Below are 13,737 nucleotides of genomic sequence, written 5' to 3' on the forward strand. Positions count from 1 at the left end.
AGTTAAATGCATCAACGCCTTGCTATTTCTTTAACGCTAGTCAAGGGCGTTGTCAAATATGCTGGTAACCTTGACTTCGCCTTTGGCGCTCGGTAAATCCATGTTTTCGTCCCGTGTTAAAGAAAGTCCACAGGGGAGTGGGGAGAGGAAACTTAAGAGCCCAACACACACCTCCCCGTACATTTCGTGCCTAATATTCTCTTGGATAGTCTGAAGCAAAACATGGGCACTTATTTCGAGCCATCTCCCTGACCTAGCCATCATCATCGCGTTTAATTGTCAATCCAGGTTTCTAAATAAGAATTTATCTTACTTCAAACGTTTATTCTTTCTTGCTCACCAGGTTGCCGAACCAGCTAAGCATAACATGTGCTGATTAAGTATTGAACTAAAAATTGACTTCCAAGCCTTGGAAACTAATAAATAAGCTAATTTGTTTATAGTTAGACTTACCTTTAACCACGGTAGTTGTTTTCTTGAGAGTTTTCTTAAGATTTAGAAGAAGAAACAAATCTTCAAATCGGCGAGTTGTTCGGCTTGGTGCAAAATAATTCATAAATTCTTGCATAAATTACAGGCGACGACTTCACCATCATGAATATTAAAAAATAGCACCCTTTTTGCGACAAGCCAATGCGGACAGGAGAACAAAAGAATCAGGCGAGGTCCATAATTCAAATGCGTTTTAACAAATTTTCTACAATCTTTTATTAGCGAGGGGTTTTTCCCGAAAAGTAAGGCAGCTTATATACTGCAAAACAGGCGGTTTTCTTCTCAAAATCAGTAAAGAAATCGGTAAAGCGTGGCGTAAGAGTCTAACGCGCGCGAAGCGCGCGAGTCTCACACGCCCGTCGGGCGTGTGAGACTCGCTCTCTTTTTTTTTCGCTCTGTGTTTTTTTTGTGTGAGACTCGCTCTCTGTTTTCAGCCTCCTTCCAGACCTTTTGTTTGACTGCTCGCGCGTTGAATACGCAAAAATACGGACTGTTTTGCAGTCTAGGCAGCTTATGATCTTATCTTACTTTTAAAAGTGTCAGATCAGAGACAGGGGAAGTTACCTTCCAAACCTAGAAAAAAGAAGCGATTTAGAAAGGAATTTTCGAGTTACATGTAATTTAAAAACTGAGATCAGTCTTACTGAGAGAAACTGGTACATACCTAAGCGAACGGTTACTTCTGAAGATGTAATAATGATATTAATAATAATAATAATAATAATAATAATAATAATAATAATAATAATAATTGCATATTTCTTCCGACATTGCTGATCAAAGAGCTCCCCAGGGATGGACCGCTACTTGCAAGGATCAAAACACCAAAAATCAAATCAAGCCAAATCTGTCTGATTATGATGTGCTTCCCTCCGAAACAAAGAACAAAACTTGGGGCAGTATTAGTTACGCATGTTTCTGTAATACTGTCAACGATGTTTACGATGAAATCGTCCACTACAGGAGGAATATATTCAATGTTCCATCGGGTCGCGCAGGGAAGAGTTTCATTGAGAATTAACCTTCTGGATTAAGCAATTTAATTCAGACTCTGACTTGAACTCGGTCGCTCTTAAAGCATTCATGGTGCTCCCAACTTTGATTTTGCAAAAACCATCCGCTACTTCCAAAAGCAAGGAGCATAGTGAAGCAATAGAGCGTCGATTAGCACTCTGGAAACAAGGGGACATTGATTTGTTGCTTAAAGAAGTGAGGTTCTTTCAAGGGAAATTTGTAAATTCCAAGAAATCTAGAAAGGTTGAAGACATATCCAAAGCCTTCTCAAAGCTGGTTCTGCAAGGAAAATTGACAGCTGCTATGAAACTCCTAGATAACGAGAGCTCGTCCGGTCTGCTCGACCTATCGCCAGATGTCCTGCAAGGGCTACAGGACAAACACCCACAGGCAGCTGATATCGCAGAGGAGAGTTTGTTACATGGCCCAATTGATTATATTCCGCCAAATGTTTATGACCTCATAGACGAAGAATCGATCTACAACTCGGCAAGTAAAACCAAGGGCTCAGCCGGACTATCTGGAATGGACGCAGAGCTGTATAAGAGAATCCTGTGCTCTAAGAATTTCAAGACCGAGGGTAAAATATTGAGAGAAGAGCTAGCCGTGTTCACAAGAAATCTGCTAAGTAAATCGTACCACCCATCCTTACTTGAAGCTTTCACGTCCTGCAGGCTTATCCCGCTGGATAAGAATCCGGGAATCAGACCAATTGGTGTTGGAGAGGTACTGAGGAGAATAGTGGGGAAAACGGTCAGCGGTTTCTTAAAGGAGGTAATAAAAGAAGCGGCGGGTCCCCTACAAGTTTGCGCTGGTCATAACGCAGGAGCGGAGGCTGCGATCCATGCAATGAGTTAAGTGTTTGTTGAAGAAGGAACAGATGGAATATTGCTAATTGATGCTAGTAACGCTTTTAACCAAATGAATAGGTCAGCGGCCTTACACAATATCCAGATCATGTGCAAAGAAATGGCGCTCTATGTGATTAACACATATAGAAGCCCATCTAGACTGTTTATTTGTGGGGGAGGTGAAATACTTTCTCGAGAAGGCACCACACAAGGAGATCCGCTAGCAATGCCATGGTATGCACTTAATACATCCATAATGATACAGAATTTGAGGGATCATTGCCCATTGGTTAAACAGGTGTGGCTTGCAGACGACTCAGCTGGAGGAGGGAGTATAGTACACTTATACAACTGGTACAGGCAATTGAGTAAGGAAGGACAAAAGTTTGGTTACCTTGTGAATGGGACAAAGAGCTGGCTTATTGTGAAGTCTAGGGAACTAGCGGAGGAAGCAAAGAGGGTGTTTGGAGAGGAAGTCAACATAACGACTGAAGGTCAGCGCCATCTGGGAGCAGTTATTGCGTCGCAAGAATACAAAGATCAGTATTGTGAGGAGAAGGTTCGTGCATGGAAAGAGGAAATCGAACGTCTCTCTGAAATAGCGAAGAGCCAGCCCCATGCGGCGTATATTGCTTTCACAAAAGGCTACAAGTCGAAGTTCACCTACTTCATGCGCACGATTGAATCGTTTGAAGATTATGTCGATCCAATCCAGGAAGTGATTGAAGATTTACTACTCCCTACTTTGTTCGGTCAATCAGAGCCTCTCCCTTACGAGGTGCGCAGACTTGCTACCTTAGCAACGGGTCAAGGGGGTCTAGGCATTCCTGATCTGAAATCCGAGGCACCGCAGCAGTTTGCTGCCTCGAGACTAATAACCACCGCCCACGTAGATTCTATTACATCACAGAGTTCCATCATGGTGCCAGGAGAAAGATCTACGGAGGAGCTAAAGAGGCATCAACAATCACTTAAGAGAGCAAGTGCCAAAGAGAAAATGGATAGCATTGATTCAAGCCTCTCCCCAGGCCTGCTGCGTCTGGTTAATCAATCGAGGGACAAGGGCGCAAGTTCGTGGCTGAATGCGATGCCTCTCGCAGACAAAGGTTTAGCCCTCAACAAGCAAGAGTTCAGAGACTCGCTACGCTTGCGTTATGACTTACCCTTAGTCGATTTACCAAGTCATTGCATATGTGGGGATAAATTCACCGTTAGTCACGCCCTCTCTTGTAAAAAGGGGGGGTTTGTAGCGCAGAGACATGATGGTGTACGGAACTTGTTAACGACATTCATCGACAAGATCTGCAATAATGTCGAAATCGAACCACGCCTTCAACCCCTGGACAACGAGCGATTTCATTTGAGGAGCGCTGTTACAAGTTCTGAGGCAAGGTTGGACATCAAAGCGGAAGGTTTCTGGGCAAGAGGAGTTACGGCATTTTTTGATGTTAGAGTTACGCACGTCAACTCCAAGTGTTACCAGAGCAAGCCAACATCGGAAGTTTTCAAAGAGCAAGAAGAAGAGAAGAAGCGCAAGTACCAGCAGCAGGTGTTAGATGTCGAAATGGGTTCGTTTACGCCTTTAGTGTTTGGAACCAATGGCGGAATGGGAAACGAGTGTCAGCGGTTCTTAAAGCATCTCGCAGACAAGATAGCTCAGAAAGACACCGAGCCTTATCATGTTGTAATCACTTGGCTCAGGACACAGATCTCGTTTGAACTCTTAAGATCGGTACATGCATGCGTCAGAGGTTCGCGAACGCCGTTTCGTAGCAAGCTAGAGCAATCATTAGACTGTAAAATAAATGTCGCTAGTGCGGATATCTGAAATACGTGTCTATATGCTTTTATACTTAGGGCTTTTTATGGACACTGGTTTAGCCGTCATTAGTATAATTCGTTCGCAGGATCTTAATATCTCTGCATAATGGAATTCTTAATTTTATAGAATTTTGAACTTTTATTATTAATTATATCTATTTCCTCTTCTTTTATGTAAGGTTAAGTTACTTCTATTTTTTAGAATTTGAAAATGAATAGTTTTTTCTATCTTCACTTATAATATATAGGATTGTTTTTGTTCTCTAATGAAGGACGAGGGGTTTCTTTTGTAACAGATGGAATTGTAGATAGTGTTTTTGATGAATTACTTAGATTTTTTGTAACAGCAGGTTGATTGTAAATAGGATTTTAATTGAGGTTTTGTAATAAAGATTCTTTTCTTATAATAATAATAATAATAATAATAATAATAACAATAATAATAACAATAACAGCGGTTCTTATTAGGCATTTCGTGATTTCGCGTCCCCCTTGATGCCTTTACAAAAATGTCTAAAATGTTAGTAAATTAAATGGTACTAATATTAAATGTACATGAAATTATCTATGTTTATCTGAAATAATTTTTATAATAATAAAGAATAATGATACAGAAAAATCAAAATAAAATAATATTAAACTTGTTCTATGGTCCGTAACAGGCAACTGACAAAATGTCTGTTTGAACAGGAATGTGTGTACGGGGCGCTCAGTGCTCGTTTGATCTAAGTATTTCCTAATCCTACTTATATTTCGCAATCCAAGAGATGCTGAGCTGCAACTACTGTTGACGTGGCTTGACATCGTGAGGTGGCTATCAAAAATGACTCCCAGATTACGAGCTTTCTTACTGATAGGTACATAATGCTGGCTTAATTTAATACTAGAATAAGAAAGGGGATGGGAGAACCGTGAGTGAAAATGAACTATTTCAGTTTTCTTAGGATTGCAACTAAGCATATTATCTGCAAAAAATGCTTGAACATCACGCAGGTGTTGTTCGAGATTATTGATAGTGGTGTGGCTATCTTCTGGATTTACAGTTATGTAAACTTGGGAGTCATCGGCGTACATCATGCAATTGTGGCCGTAGGATTCTATAACGGTCTCTGAGTGGAGAAAAATATAGTATGAATAACAGGGGTCCTAGAACAGACCCCTGTACGTTGGAACATACGAAACGTCAAGTTATATAACGTGCGAAATGCGTTTATATTTCCTTTAGACCCAAGTCAAATTTAGACGGATCAGAGCACAACTGGGCTGATATCTCAGAGACAGTTTCCTCCGAAATGCTAATTTTACACAAGTAGGCGTCTTGGACACTGTTCTTTCAGAATATCGTGAAAAGTCCCATAATTTCAATTTTTATGACGTCATCACTTTAGAACTCTATTAAAGAATGATTATATTTTGTTTGCCGCCGGCAATGAGTGAAATGTGTCTATGTGGTTTTTTTTTTCTATTTTTCCCGAAACAAAGTCTAATCATATCGCTTGATATTTTTCTTTCAGAGTCCCTAGAGGGGAAACGTCATATTCAGTTCAGCTTCGACACAAAAACGTGGAACTCACCGCAAATAATCGGATTCAAAGCAAATTTAGCCCGCTCAAACGTCAGTGTATCTCAGCAACACGTAAACAAAGCAACGTTCAGGAAAAAAAAGATCTAGATTAAAGAATATAATTATTAATTATAATTATCTGTCAAATTTACTTCCTTGCTTTGCGAGCTCTCTCTTTCCTCTTGTAAAACACACCGCATCAAATTCTACCGGCCGATAATAGACTTTTTTAACGTACTGAAAACAACATTTTTGTATCTCCGAAAAGGAATGTCTACATTTCAAACTTTAGTATCCTTTAGTGAAATAATACACTATATCAGAAACAAGTATTTGGCATCGGATATGCTGAAATTAACAACAACTTCGAACATAATGTTAAGCGAAGCGTGCGTTCCATTTTCACACAGAGAGTGGAAGCCTATGTGAAAATCTACTGTATTGAGAAAAAATGTAGTTTTATCCAAAAAAATATTCTTCAAACGACGGCGACAACAAGCAGTCACAATTCTTTTCATAACTCTTAATATTTTCCCGCGAGAAGAACTGCAAAGACCAGTATGACGACAAAGGCAATTTCATATCCTAGGAGCGTTACGTGACGACACTAAAAACGGCTGTGTAGCAGACTAGGTGTTGCCTTGGGCAAAAACAAACCTTGAGGACAACCGCAACTAGTGAAACTGACGATTTTCATGAAACTTGTTTTACTTGCGGAACCGTTCCACAGTTCCACACTAAAGGAGCGACTAGACCGCAATGGCATTCTGGGTATATTCAATGAAAGAATATGTCCCTCCAGCTAGAATACTACGGCTAGAATCTACCGTTGTAAATCACCGATGAAATCATTGGGCGGCATTTTTGAGCGCAAGCAATGCTTACATATTGCAAGGCGAACCAGACGGAAATTTCAACTGCACTTTGAGCCTCCGTGTTGAAAACACCACATGCTGTGTATTAAGGGTCCGCAATGGTTAATGGGATTTTCCAACTGCGAGCAAAGGCGGAAAAATCGTAAAAAAAAACATGCGATCAGACGTGACTCGACTCACGAGTGTCATGAGCCACAGAGTAAACGTCTGTCAATTATACTCGGACCTATATCCTTTACCTCGCAACTGCGAAAAATGGCGTACCCAGCTAAGCCATACTATAACCTCACGCATGACCAACCCCACCACCCCCCCCCCCCCCCCCCCACACACACACACACACACACACACACACACACACACACACACGCACACACATTTTATTTGTAGATTGAATTACAATTGTAACATGTCCGTGGGTGGCTATACTAATTTAGACGGGTCATGCTCTCAGGAACTAAATACAGCTAAAAGTAACAAGAGACCTTAAAAAAGCTACAATTGACATAATAACTAGAGACTACTAATGCAATATTAATAATGACAACACAGTTATGACTTGCTAAACGGTATTAATCAGATTACAACCACCAGTTACTAAGAGGAAAATAAATTCAACTCAACTTTTTGGACGATTTCTGGGAGATCAGAACCCCTAAGAACGTCTGCGGGGGAGGTTAGCTAAGCCAGGAGTTCTACACATACAATAACATGAGGCTGACTGTTCGGAAATCATTGTGGCTGTTAAGTTTCTTAATCTTTTTTTATTATACATATAGAAACCTACAAGCGCCCAGTATGGTTTCCAGGGCGGGCAACAGACCTGTGAATTGTAAAAAAAGCGCTCAGGAGATTCGACAATTAGTGGACTTAGCCCATGAGGTGCATAATGTACTTGATGAACTTGGAATTAAACACTGGTTGATGTTTGGATCACTTTGGGGTATTCAAAGAAAAATCTATAATCCACTTCCTTGGGATGACGATGTAGATATGGGGCTCTCTGGAGACGATGTTCACTATCAGAGTCTGTCTCGGGAGAAATTTCTCTCCGCTTTCACAACCAAGGGTTTTACGTTAAAAGAGCGTCTGGATCGAAATGGCATTGTTGGTATATTCAATCAAAAGATATGTCCCTCCGGCTGGGTTGATGTCTTCATATTTTATGATTACCGAGGTACTATGAAACGAACAGGATGGGAAACATGGCTGGCACCGATTAACTACAATCTTTATTTCCCTTTCCCCTCAAGTGCTGTAGAGGGGTTATTACCCAAGGCTCGATTTGGTGATTTTGATATGTACGTGCCCAAAGATATCCTGCTTGTGCTTAAAAGTATATATCCTTTTAATTGGTGGGTTGTAGACAAACCAAGAAACTGTATAAACAAATAGAAGATTTGAGAATGAAGTAGATTTGCAGAGAATGCGAAAAGCAACATATCAATTCAGTGACGTGAAGAAACCAATATTGTGAAAGGAGTTTTGGCCGAATGAACGTGATAAGTATGTCTGTGGCTAGAATGCACTGGTATTATGGCTATATACAACCAACAGATATGTCCTTTCGGCTGGGTCGATATCTACATCTTTTATGATTACCGTGGTACTATGAAGCGAAAAGGCTGGGAAACATGGCTCGTACCTATCAACTATAATCTTTACTCTTCCTTTCCCTCACGGGCTGTGGAGGGGTCTCTACCCAAGGCTCGATTTGGTGATTTTGACATGTTCGTACCCAAAGATATACTGCTTGTTCTTAAAAGTGTATATCCTTTCAGTTGGTGGGTTGTAGACAAACCACGAAACTGTATAAACCAATAGATTACAGTAAAAACCCACCAGAACTGCATTTTTCCGAGTAAGCCTAAACAGGTTCTTACATAAATCTGATGGCAATTACCAAAAAAGTTAGGATATTGTTTTCACTAAAACGAAAAATTCTGTAGAAAAACTCCTTTCTTCCAATAGTTTGACCTTTCCAGATCTGAATATTATAGTGATAGATTAATATAAACAAGGAATCCTTTGTGGCAAATTTACTTCCTGGCTTTGCGCGCTCACTCTTTCCTCTTCTAAAACACTGCATCAAATTCTACTGGCCGATAATAGACTTTTTTTACTGTACTGAAAACAACATTTTTGTATCTCCGAAAAGGAATGCCTATATTTCAAACTTTAGTATCCTTAGTGAAATAATACACTATATCAGAAACAAGTATTTGGCATCGAATATGCTGGAATTAACAACAACTACGAACATAATGTGAAGCGAACCGTGCGTTCTATTTTTACAAAAAGAGTAGAGGCCTATGTGAAAATCGACTGTATTGAGAAAAAGTGTAGCTTTATACCAAAAAATATTCTTCAAACGATGGCGAGAACATGCAGTCACAATTCTTTTCATAACTCTCAATATTTTCTCGCGAGAAGAACTGCAAAGACCAGTATGACGACAAAGGCAATTTCATATCCTAGTGTTGCCTTGTGCAAAAACAAACCTCGAGGACAACCGCAGCCAGTGAAACTGACGGTTTTCATGAAACTAGTTTTACTTGCGGAACCGTTTCACAGTTTCACACTAAAGGAGCGTCTAGACCGCAATGGCATTTTGGGTATATTCAATGAAAGAATATGTCTCTCAAGATAGAATACTACGGCTAGAATCTACTGTTGTAAATCCCCGATGAAATCATTGGGCGGCATTTTTAAGCGCAAGCAATGCTTACACATTGCTAGACGAACCAGACGGAAATTTCAACTGCACTTTGAGCCTCCGTGTTGAAAACACCACATGCAGTGTATTAAGGGTCCGCAATGGTTAATGGGATTTTTCAACTGCGAGCAAAGGCGGAAAAATCGATCAGACGTGACTCGACTCATGAGTGTCATGAGCCACATAGTAAACGTCTGTCAATTATACTCGAACCTATATCCTTTACCTCGCAACTGCGAAAAATGGCGTACCCAGCTAAGCCATACTATAACCTCACGCATGACCAACCCCACCCCACACACACACACATTCTATTTGTATTTTATAAAGACTGAAATACAATTGTAACATGTCCGTGGGTGGCTATGCTAATTTAGACGGGTCATGCTCTCAGGAACTAAATACAGCTAAAAGTAACAAGAGACCTTTAAAAAAAGTTACAATTGACAAAATGACCAGAGACTAACAATGCAATATTAATAATGACAACACAGTTATGACTTGCTAAACGGCATTAATCAGATTACAACCACCAGTTACTGAGAGGAAAATAAATTCAACTCAACTTTTTGGACGATTTCTGAGAGATCAGAACCCCTAAGAACGTAACGTCTGCGGGGGAGGTTAGCAAAGCCAGGAGTTCTACACATTCAAAAACCTGAGGCTGACTGTTCGGAAATCATTGTGGCTGTTAAGTTTCTTAATCTTTTTTTATTATACATACAGAAACCTACAAGCGCCCAGTATGGTTTCCAGAGCGGGCAACAGACCTGTGAATTGTAAAAAAAGCGCTCAGGAGATTCAACAATTAGTGGACTTAGCCCATGAGGTGCATAATGTACTTGATGAACTTGGAATTAAACACTGGTTGATGTTTGGATCACTTTGGGGTATTCAAAGAAAAATCTATAATCCACTTCCTTGGGATGACGATGTAGATATGGGGCTCTCTGGAGACGATGTTCACTATTAGAGTCTGTTTTGGGGTGAAATTTCTCTCCGCTTTCACAAACAAGGGTTTTACGTTAAAAGAGCGTCTGGATCGAAATGGCATTGTTGGTATACTCAATCAAAACATATGTCCTTTCGGCTGGGTTGATGTCTTCATATTTTATGATTACCGAGGTACCATGAAACGAACAGGATGGGAAACATGGCTGGCACCGATTAACTACAATCTTTATTTCTCTTTCCCCTCAAGTGCTGTAAAGGGGTTATTACCCAAGGCTCGATTTGGTGATTTTGATATGTACGTACCAAAAGATATCCTGCTTGTTCTAAAAAGTATATATCCTTTTAATTGGTGGGTTGTAGACAAACCAAGAAACTGTATAAACAAATAGAAGATTTGAGAATGAAGCAGATTTGCAGAGAATGCGAAAAGCAACATATCAATTCAATGACGTGAAGGAAGCAATATTGTGAAAGGAGTTTGGCCGAATGAACGTGATAAGTATGTCTGTGGCTAGATTGCACTGAAAGCCAAAACATTACGAAGGGAACTACCCGAGGCAGCTCGAAAGAGACGATGTCATGGATTCCTAACGGATGTGCCTCAGTCTCTCAAAACTCCACGTATCTGCATTTAATTTCTAATGAAAAAAAATTATTTTCTTTAATGCTACAAAATTGGTTAGAAAGCGCTGGGAACAAAGTTTTGTTGCTGTTTTTTGCTTTTACTCCCAATCAGTGGTCTGAGAAATCACAAGAAAATTCAATTTTCTTTTTACAAGAAAAATCCTAGATCCGAGTATGTTGATACCGGGGCTTAGAGGGTCTTAGAGGGTTAAAGGCGACTCCCTAGTTTTGCTCTGCTCATCACGATCACCTGTGTACAGACCGCTCCCCCCCCCCCCCCCCCCCCCCGCCCTCAGAAAAAAATCGGAATATGGGGGAAAACCTCTGATTGGTTGTAATGTCAATGCCATGACGCGAGTAATTTCCGGTGTTGTGATTGGCGAATGAATCTCAAAATAGTGTCCCCGGGGAAAACCTCAGCCTTTGTGGATACAATGGCGTAAGGCTGGGGTCGTAAACGCGGATAGACATTATGACGAGAATCAAGGACATCAGTCAGAAGCCCAAAGCACAGGCATCCTAAGCTCACGTTATGAGTGTGTTATGTAAAGTAGATTTACATAAAACACTCATAAGGTCCCTCCTATGATCTGGACCCCCCCCCCCCCATAAAAAATTCCTGGATCTGCCCCTGCCCTGTTGGACGAATAATGGCAGCGGTCCATTTAAAAGTAAGTGCTTTTTGCCTTTTTTAACAATACTCCTACTGAAAAGGCTCTTTTTGCATTCTTATATATCTTTCCCGCTTTAGAAGGGGACAATGAAATGAAAGACTGGGAACTACTATACAGAATGATACAGAAAGCCCTGATAACTGAGCTATTGGGCCATTGAAAAAAATATAAATTCCGTTTGAAATAAACTAATCCTACACTTAAGGCAATCGTTTGCAGCGTTTGACTGGCGACTTCTGAGACTGGTTTGTTCTCGGGAGCCCCTGACTCTGCCTAAAAACCCTCGTTACCTTCATGGTCAACAGTATCTAGAGGTTATGGCTTCGGAGGTTTGCTCTCAAAGAACTGTCGACTAGTACCTATCAGACAAAAATTGAAACGATGTGGGTAATTAGAACTTTGCTTAACTTGGTGAGGCCTCTATTGGACGTGTTCACGTTCCCGATGATGCAATTTGTTTTCCCTACAGAATTTTACCTAAGTATTGTTTTCAATTTCTCTTGGACTTAAACAATCTCCCTTTGAGAAACTTATGATGCAAAAGTCTGTGGGGAAACCAAACTGCATCATGTTGAAAGTGAAAGTCGCAGGATCGCAGGATTATTTGTTATTTCGACTTCCCTAAATGCGACAGATTAAATTGTAATAAGACTTGGACGTTTAGTTTTAATTTTGATGTTGCATTGACTTAGAATCAAGTACCAAACTTTAAATATTAAGCCTTAAATCAAAAAGAAAACGTTACATTTAAGTGAATGGTTCACTAAACTAGAAAAAATCGTATTTCTAAAAGGAACTTTCCACAAGGAAAGACAGGGCTCATACAAAAAATAGCAACCATTTTTCAAGGACTTTTCAAGAACCACATGAGATTTTCAAAGACCATCTCCTAGGAATATAATTTCACAGATTCAGGGTGGGTACAAAAATGCACATTCCCCGTCTGTTTTAATAAGGCTTTAAGGCTTGAAACTGTTTGCTTCACCGACTTCTCTACATTTTTCAGTTCACTTGTGTTAAATTGATAGTTAATTATTGCATAAAATATAGAGCACTTTGTGTAAATAACCTTTAAATTCTCCGAGTTATGATTCATATTCTGTCTTGGACAACCAAGGCAAAAAGCTTCAAAAAAACACTTTCCAGGCCACCACATTCAAAGATGAAGAAAATTCAAGGCCTTTTCAAGGACTTCCCCTAAAATTCAAGGACTTTTTAAGACTGTGCGAACCCTGAAAGAATACTACTGAAACATGCCTGATTTACTTGAGCGATGGCAATGCGAGCCTGATTAGCGGAAACTATATACTGAATTGCTTTCTTTATTATTAAACAAATCACTTTCCCTCACTTTTGAATCACATTTGCGGGTAAATTCATTTTTCTACTTTTCTTATCACTTTGTCACAAAAGATACTACAGGAGGTATATTCTTTGGTTTACTTATTTATTCTCTTTATTCCCACCGTGCACCAAAAGTTGACCTTGAACAGGGTCTGGAAGGGTATTTTCGGGATCCGGGAGTTGACCAAAATACGGAGCAGGAATCGGGAAAAGGTGGGACATCTTAACGGGAAACGGGATTTTATAGCTACCACTGGAAGCGGGATTCGCAAAAATTTAAGCACGGAATGCTGAATTTCTTTTTTGCATGTACGTTGGGAATTCGGGAAATTATACGTTTGAAGGGCAAATGCGAATCAACTAGGCGTGCGTTGTGTTTTTTCCTTTCAAACTAAACTATAGTTAGTTTTCTATTTTGTTTTATTCATCATTTTTGAAAACAAAAGAGGGATTCGGGAAAGCGGTGAAAAAAAAATTGCGGGATGCGGGATTTTCGTGAAAAAGGAGCGGGAATGAGGGATCAGGGGTTCGTGCCTCGAAAGGCCCGGTAACTTTACGGGCCCGAAGGCAAATTATTTTCAAATTCAATTTCAGTTTATTTATCAAAACCCGTTGAATAGTAGTACAGTTCGTAGCTCATTTACTGGTCAATTTCGCTTCGTAAACTGTATCATTTTCAAAATTATTGAAACTTTGATCTTGAATGCAAACATGGGAAACATGAAACAGTTTTTCGGGCCCGAAAAGCTGAGGGACTTTCGAGAAACAGGCCCCAGGAAGTCTGTTATAGTATGTTGCACAGTTCCTG

General features: G+C 40.1%; 1 protein-coding gene across 1 annotated transcript; it reads left to right on the plus strand.

Annotated features, from left to right (window-relative positions):
* Positions 1–2,583: 2,583 nt before the first annotated feature.
* On the plus strand, positions 2,584–8,012 carry LOC140953168 (uncharacterized). The gene is made up of 2 exons (XM_073402668.1): positions 2,584–3,944; positions 7,397–8,012. Exons 1-2 carry the CDS (start codon positions 2,584–2,586, stop codon positions 8,010–8,012), a joined length of 1,977 nt encoding a protein of 658 aa, XP_073258769.1.
* Positions 8,013–13,737: the final 5,725 nt, after the last annotated feature.

This window comes from Porites lutea, chromosome 11 (genome assembly GCF_958299795.1).
Source record: "Porites lutea chromosome 11, jaPorLute2.1, whole genome shotgun sequence".
NCBI classification, from domain to species: domain Eukaryota; kingdom Metazoa; phylum Cnidaria; class Anthozoa; order Scleractinia; family Poritidae; genus Porites; species Porites lutea.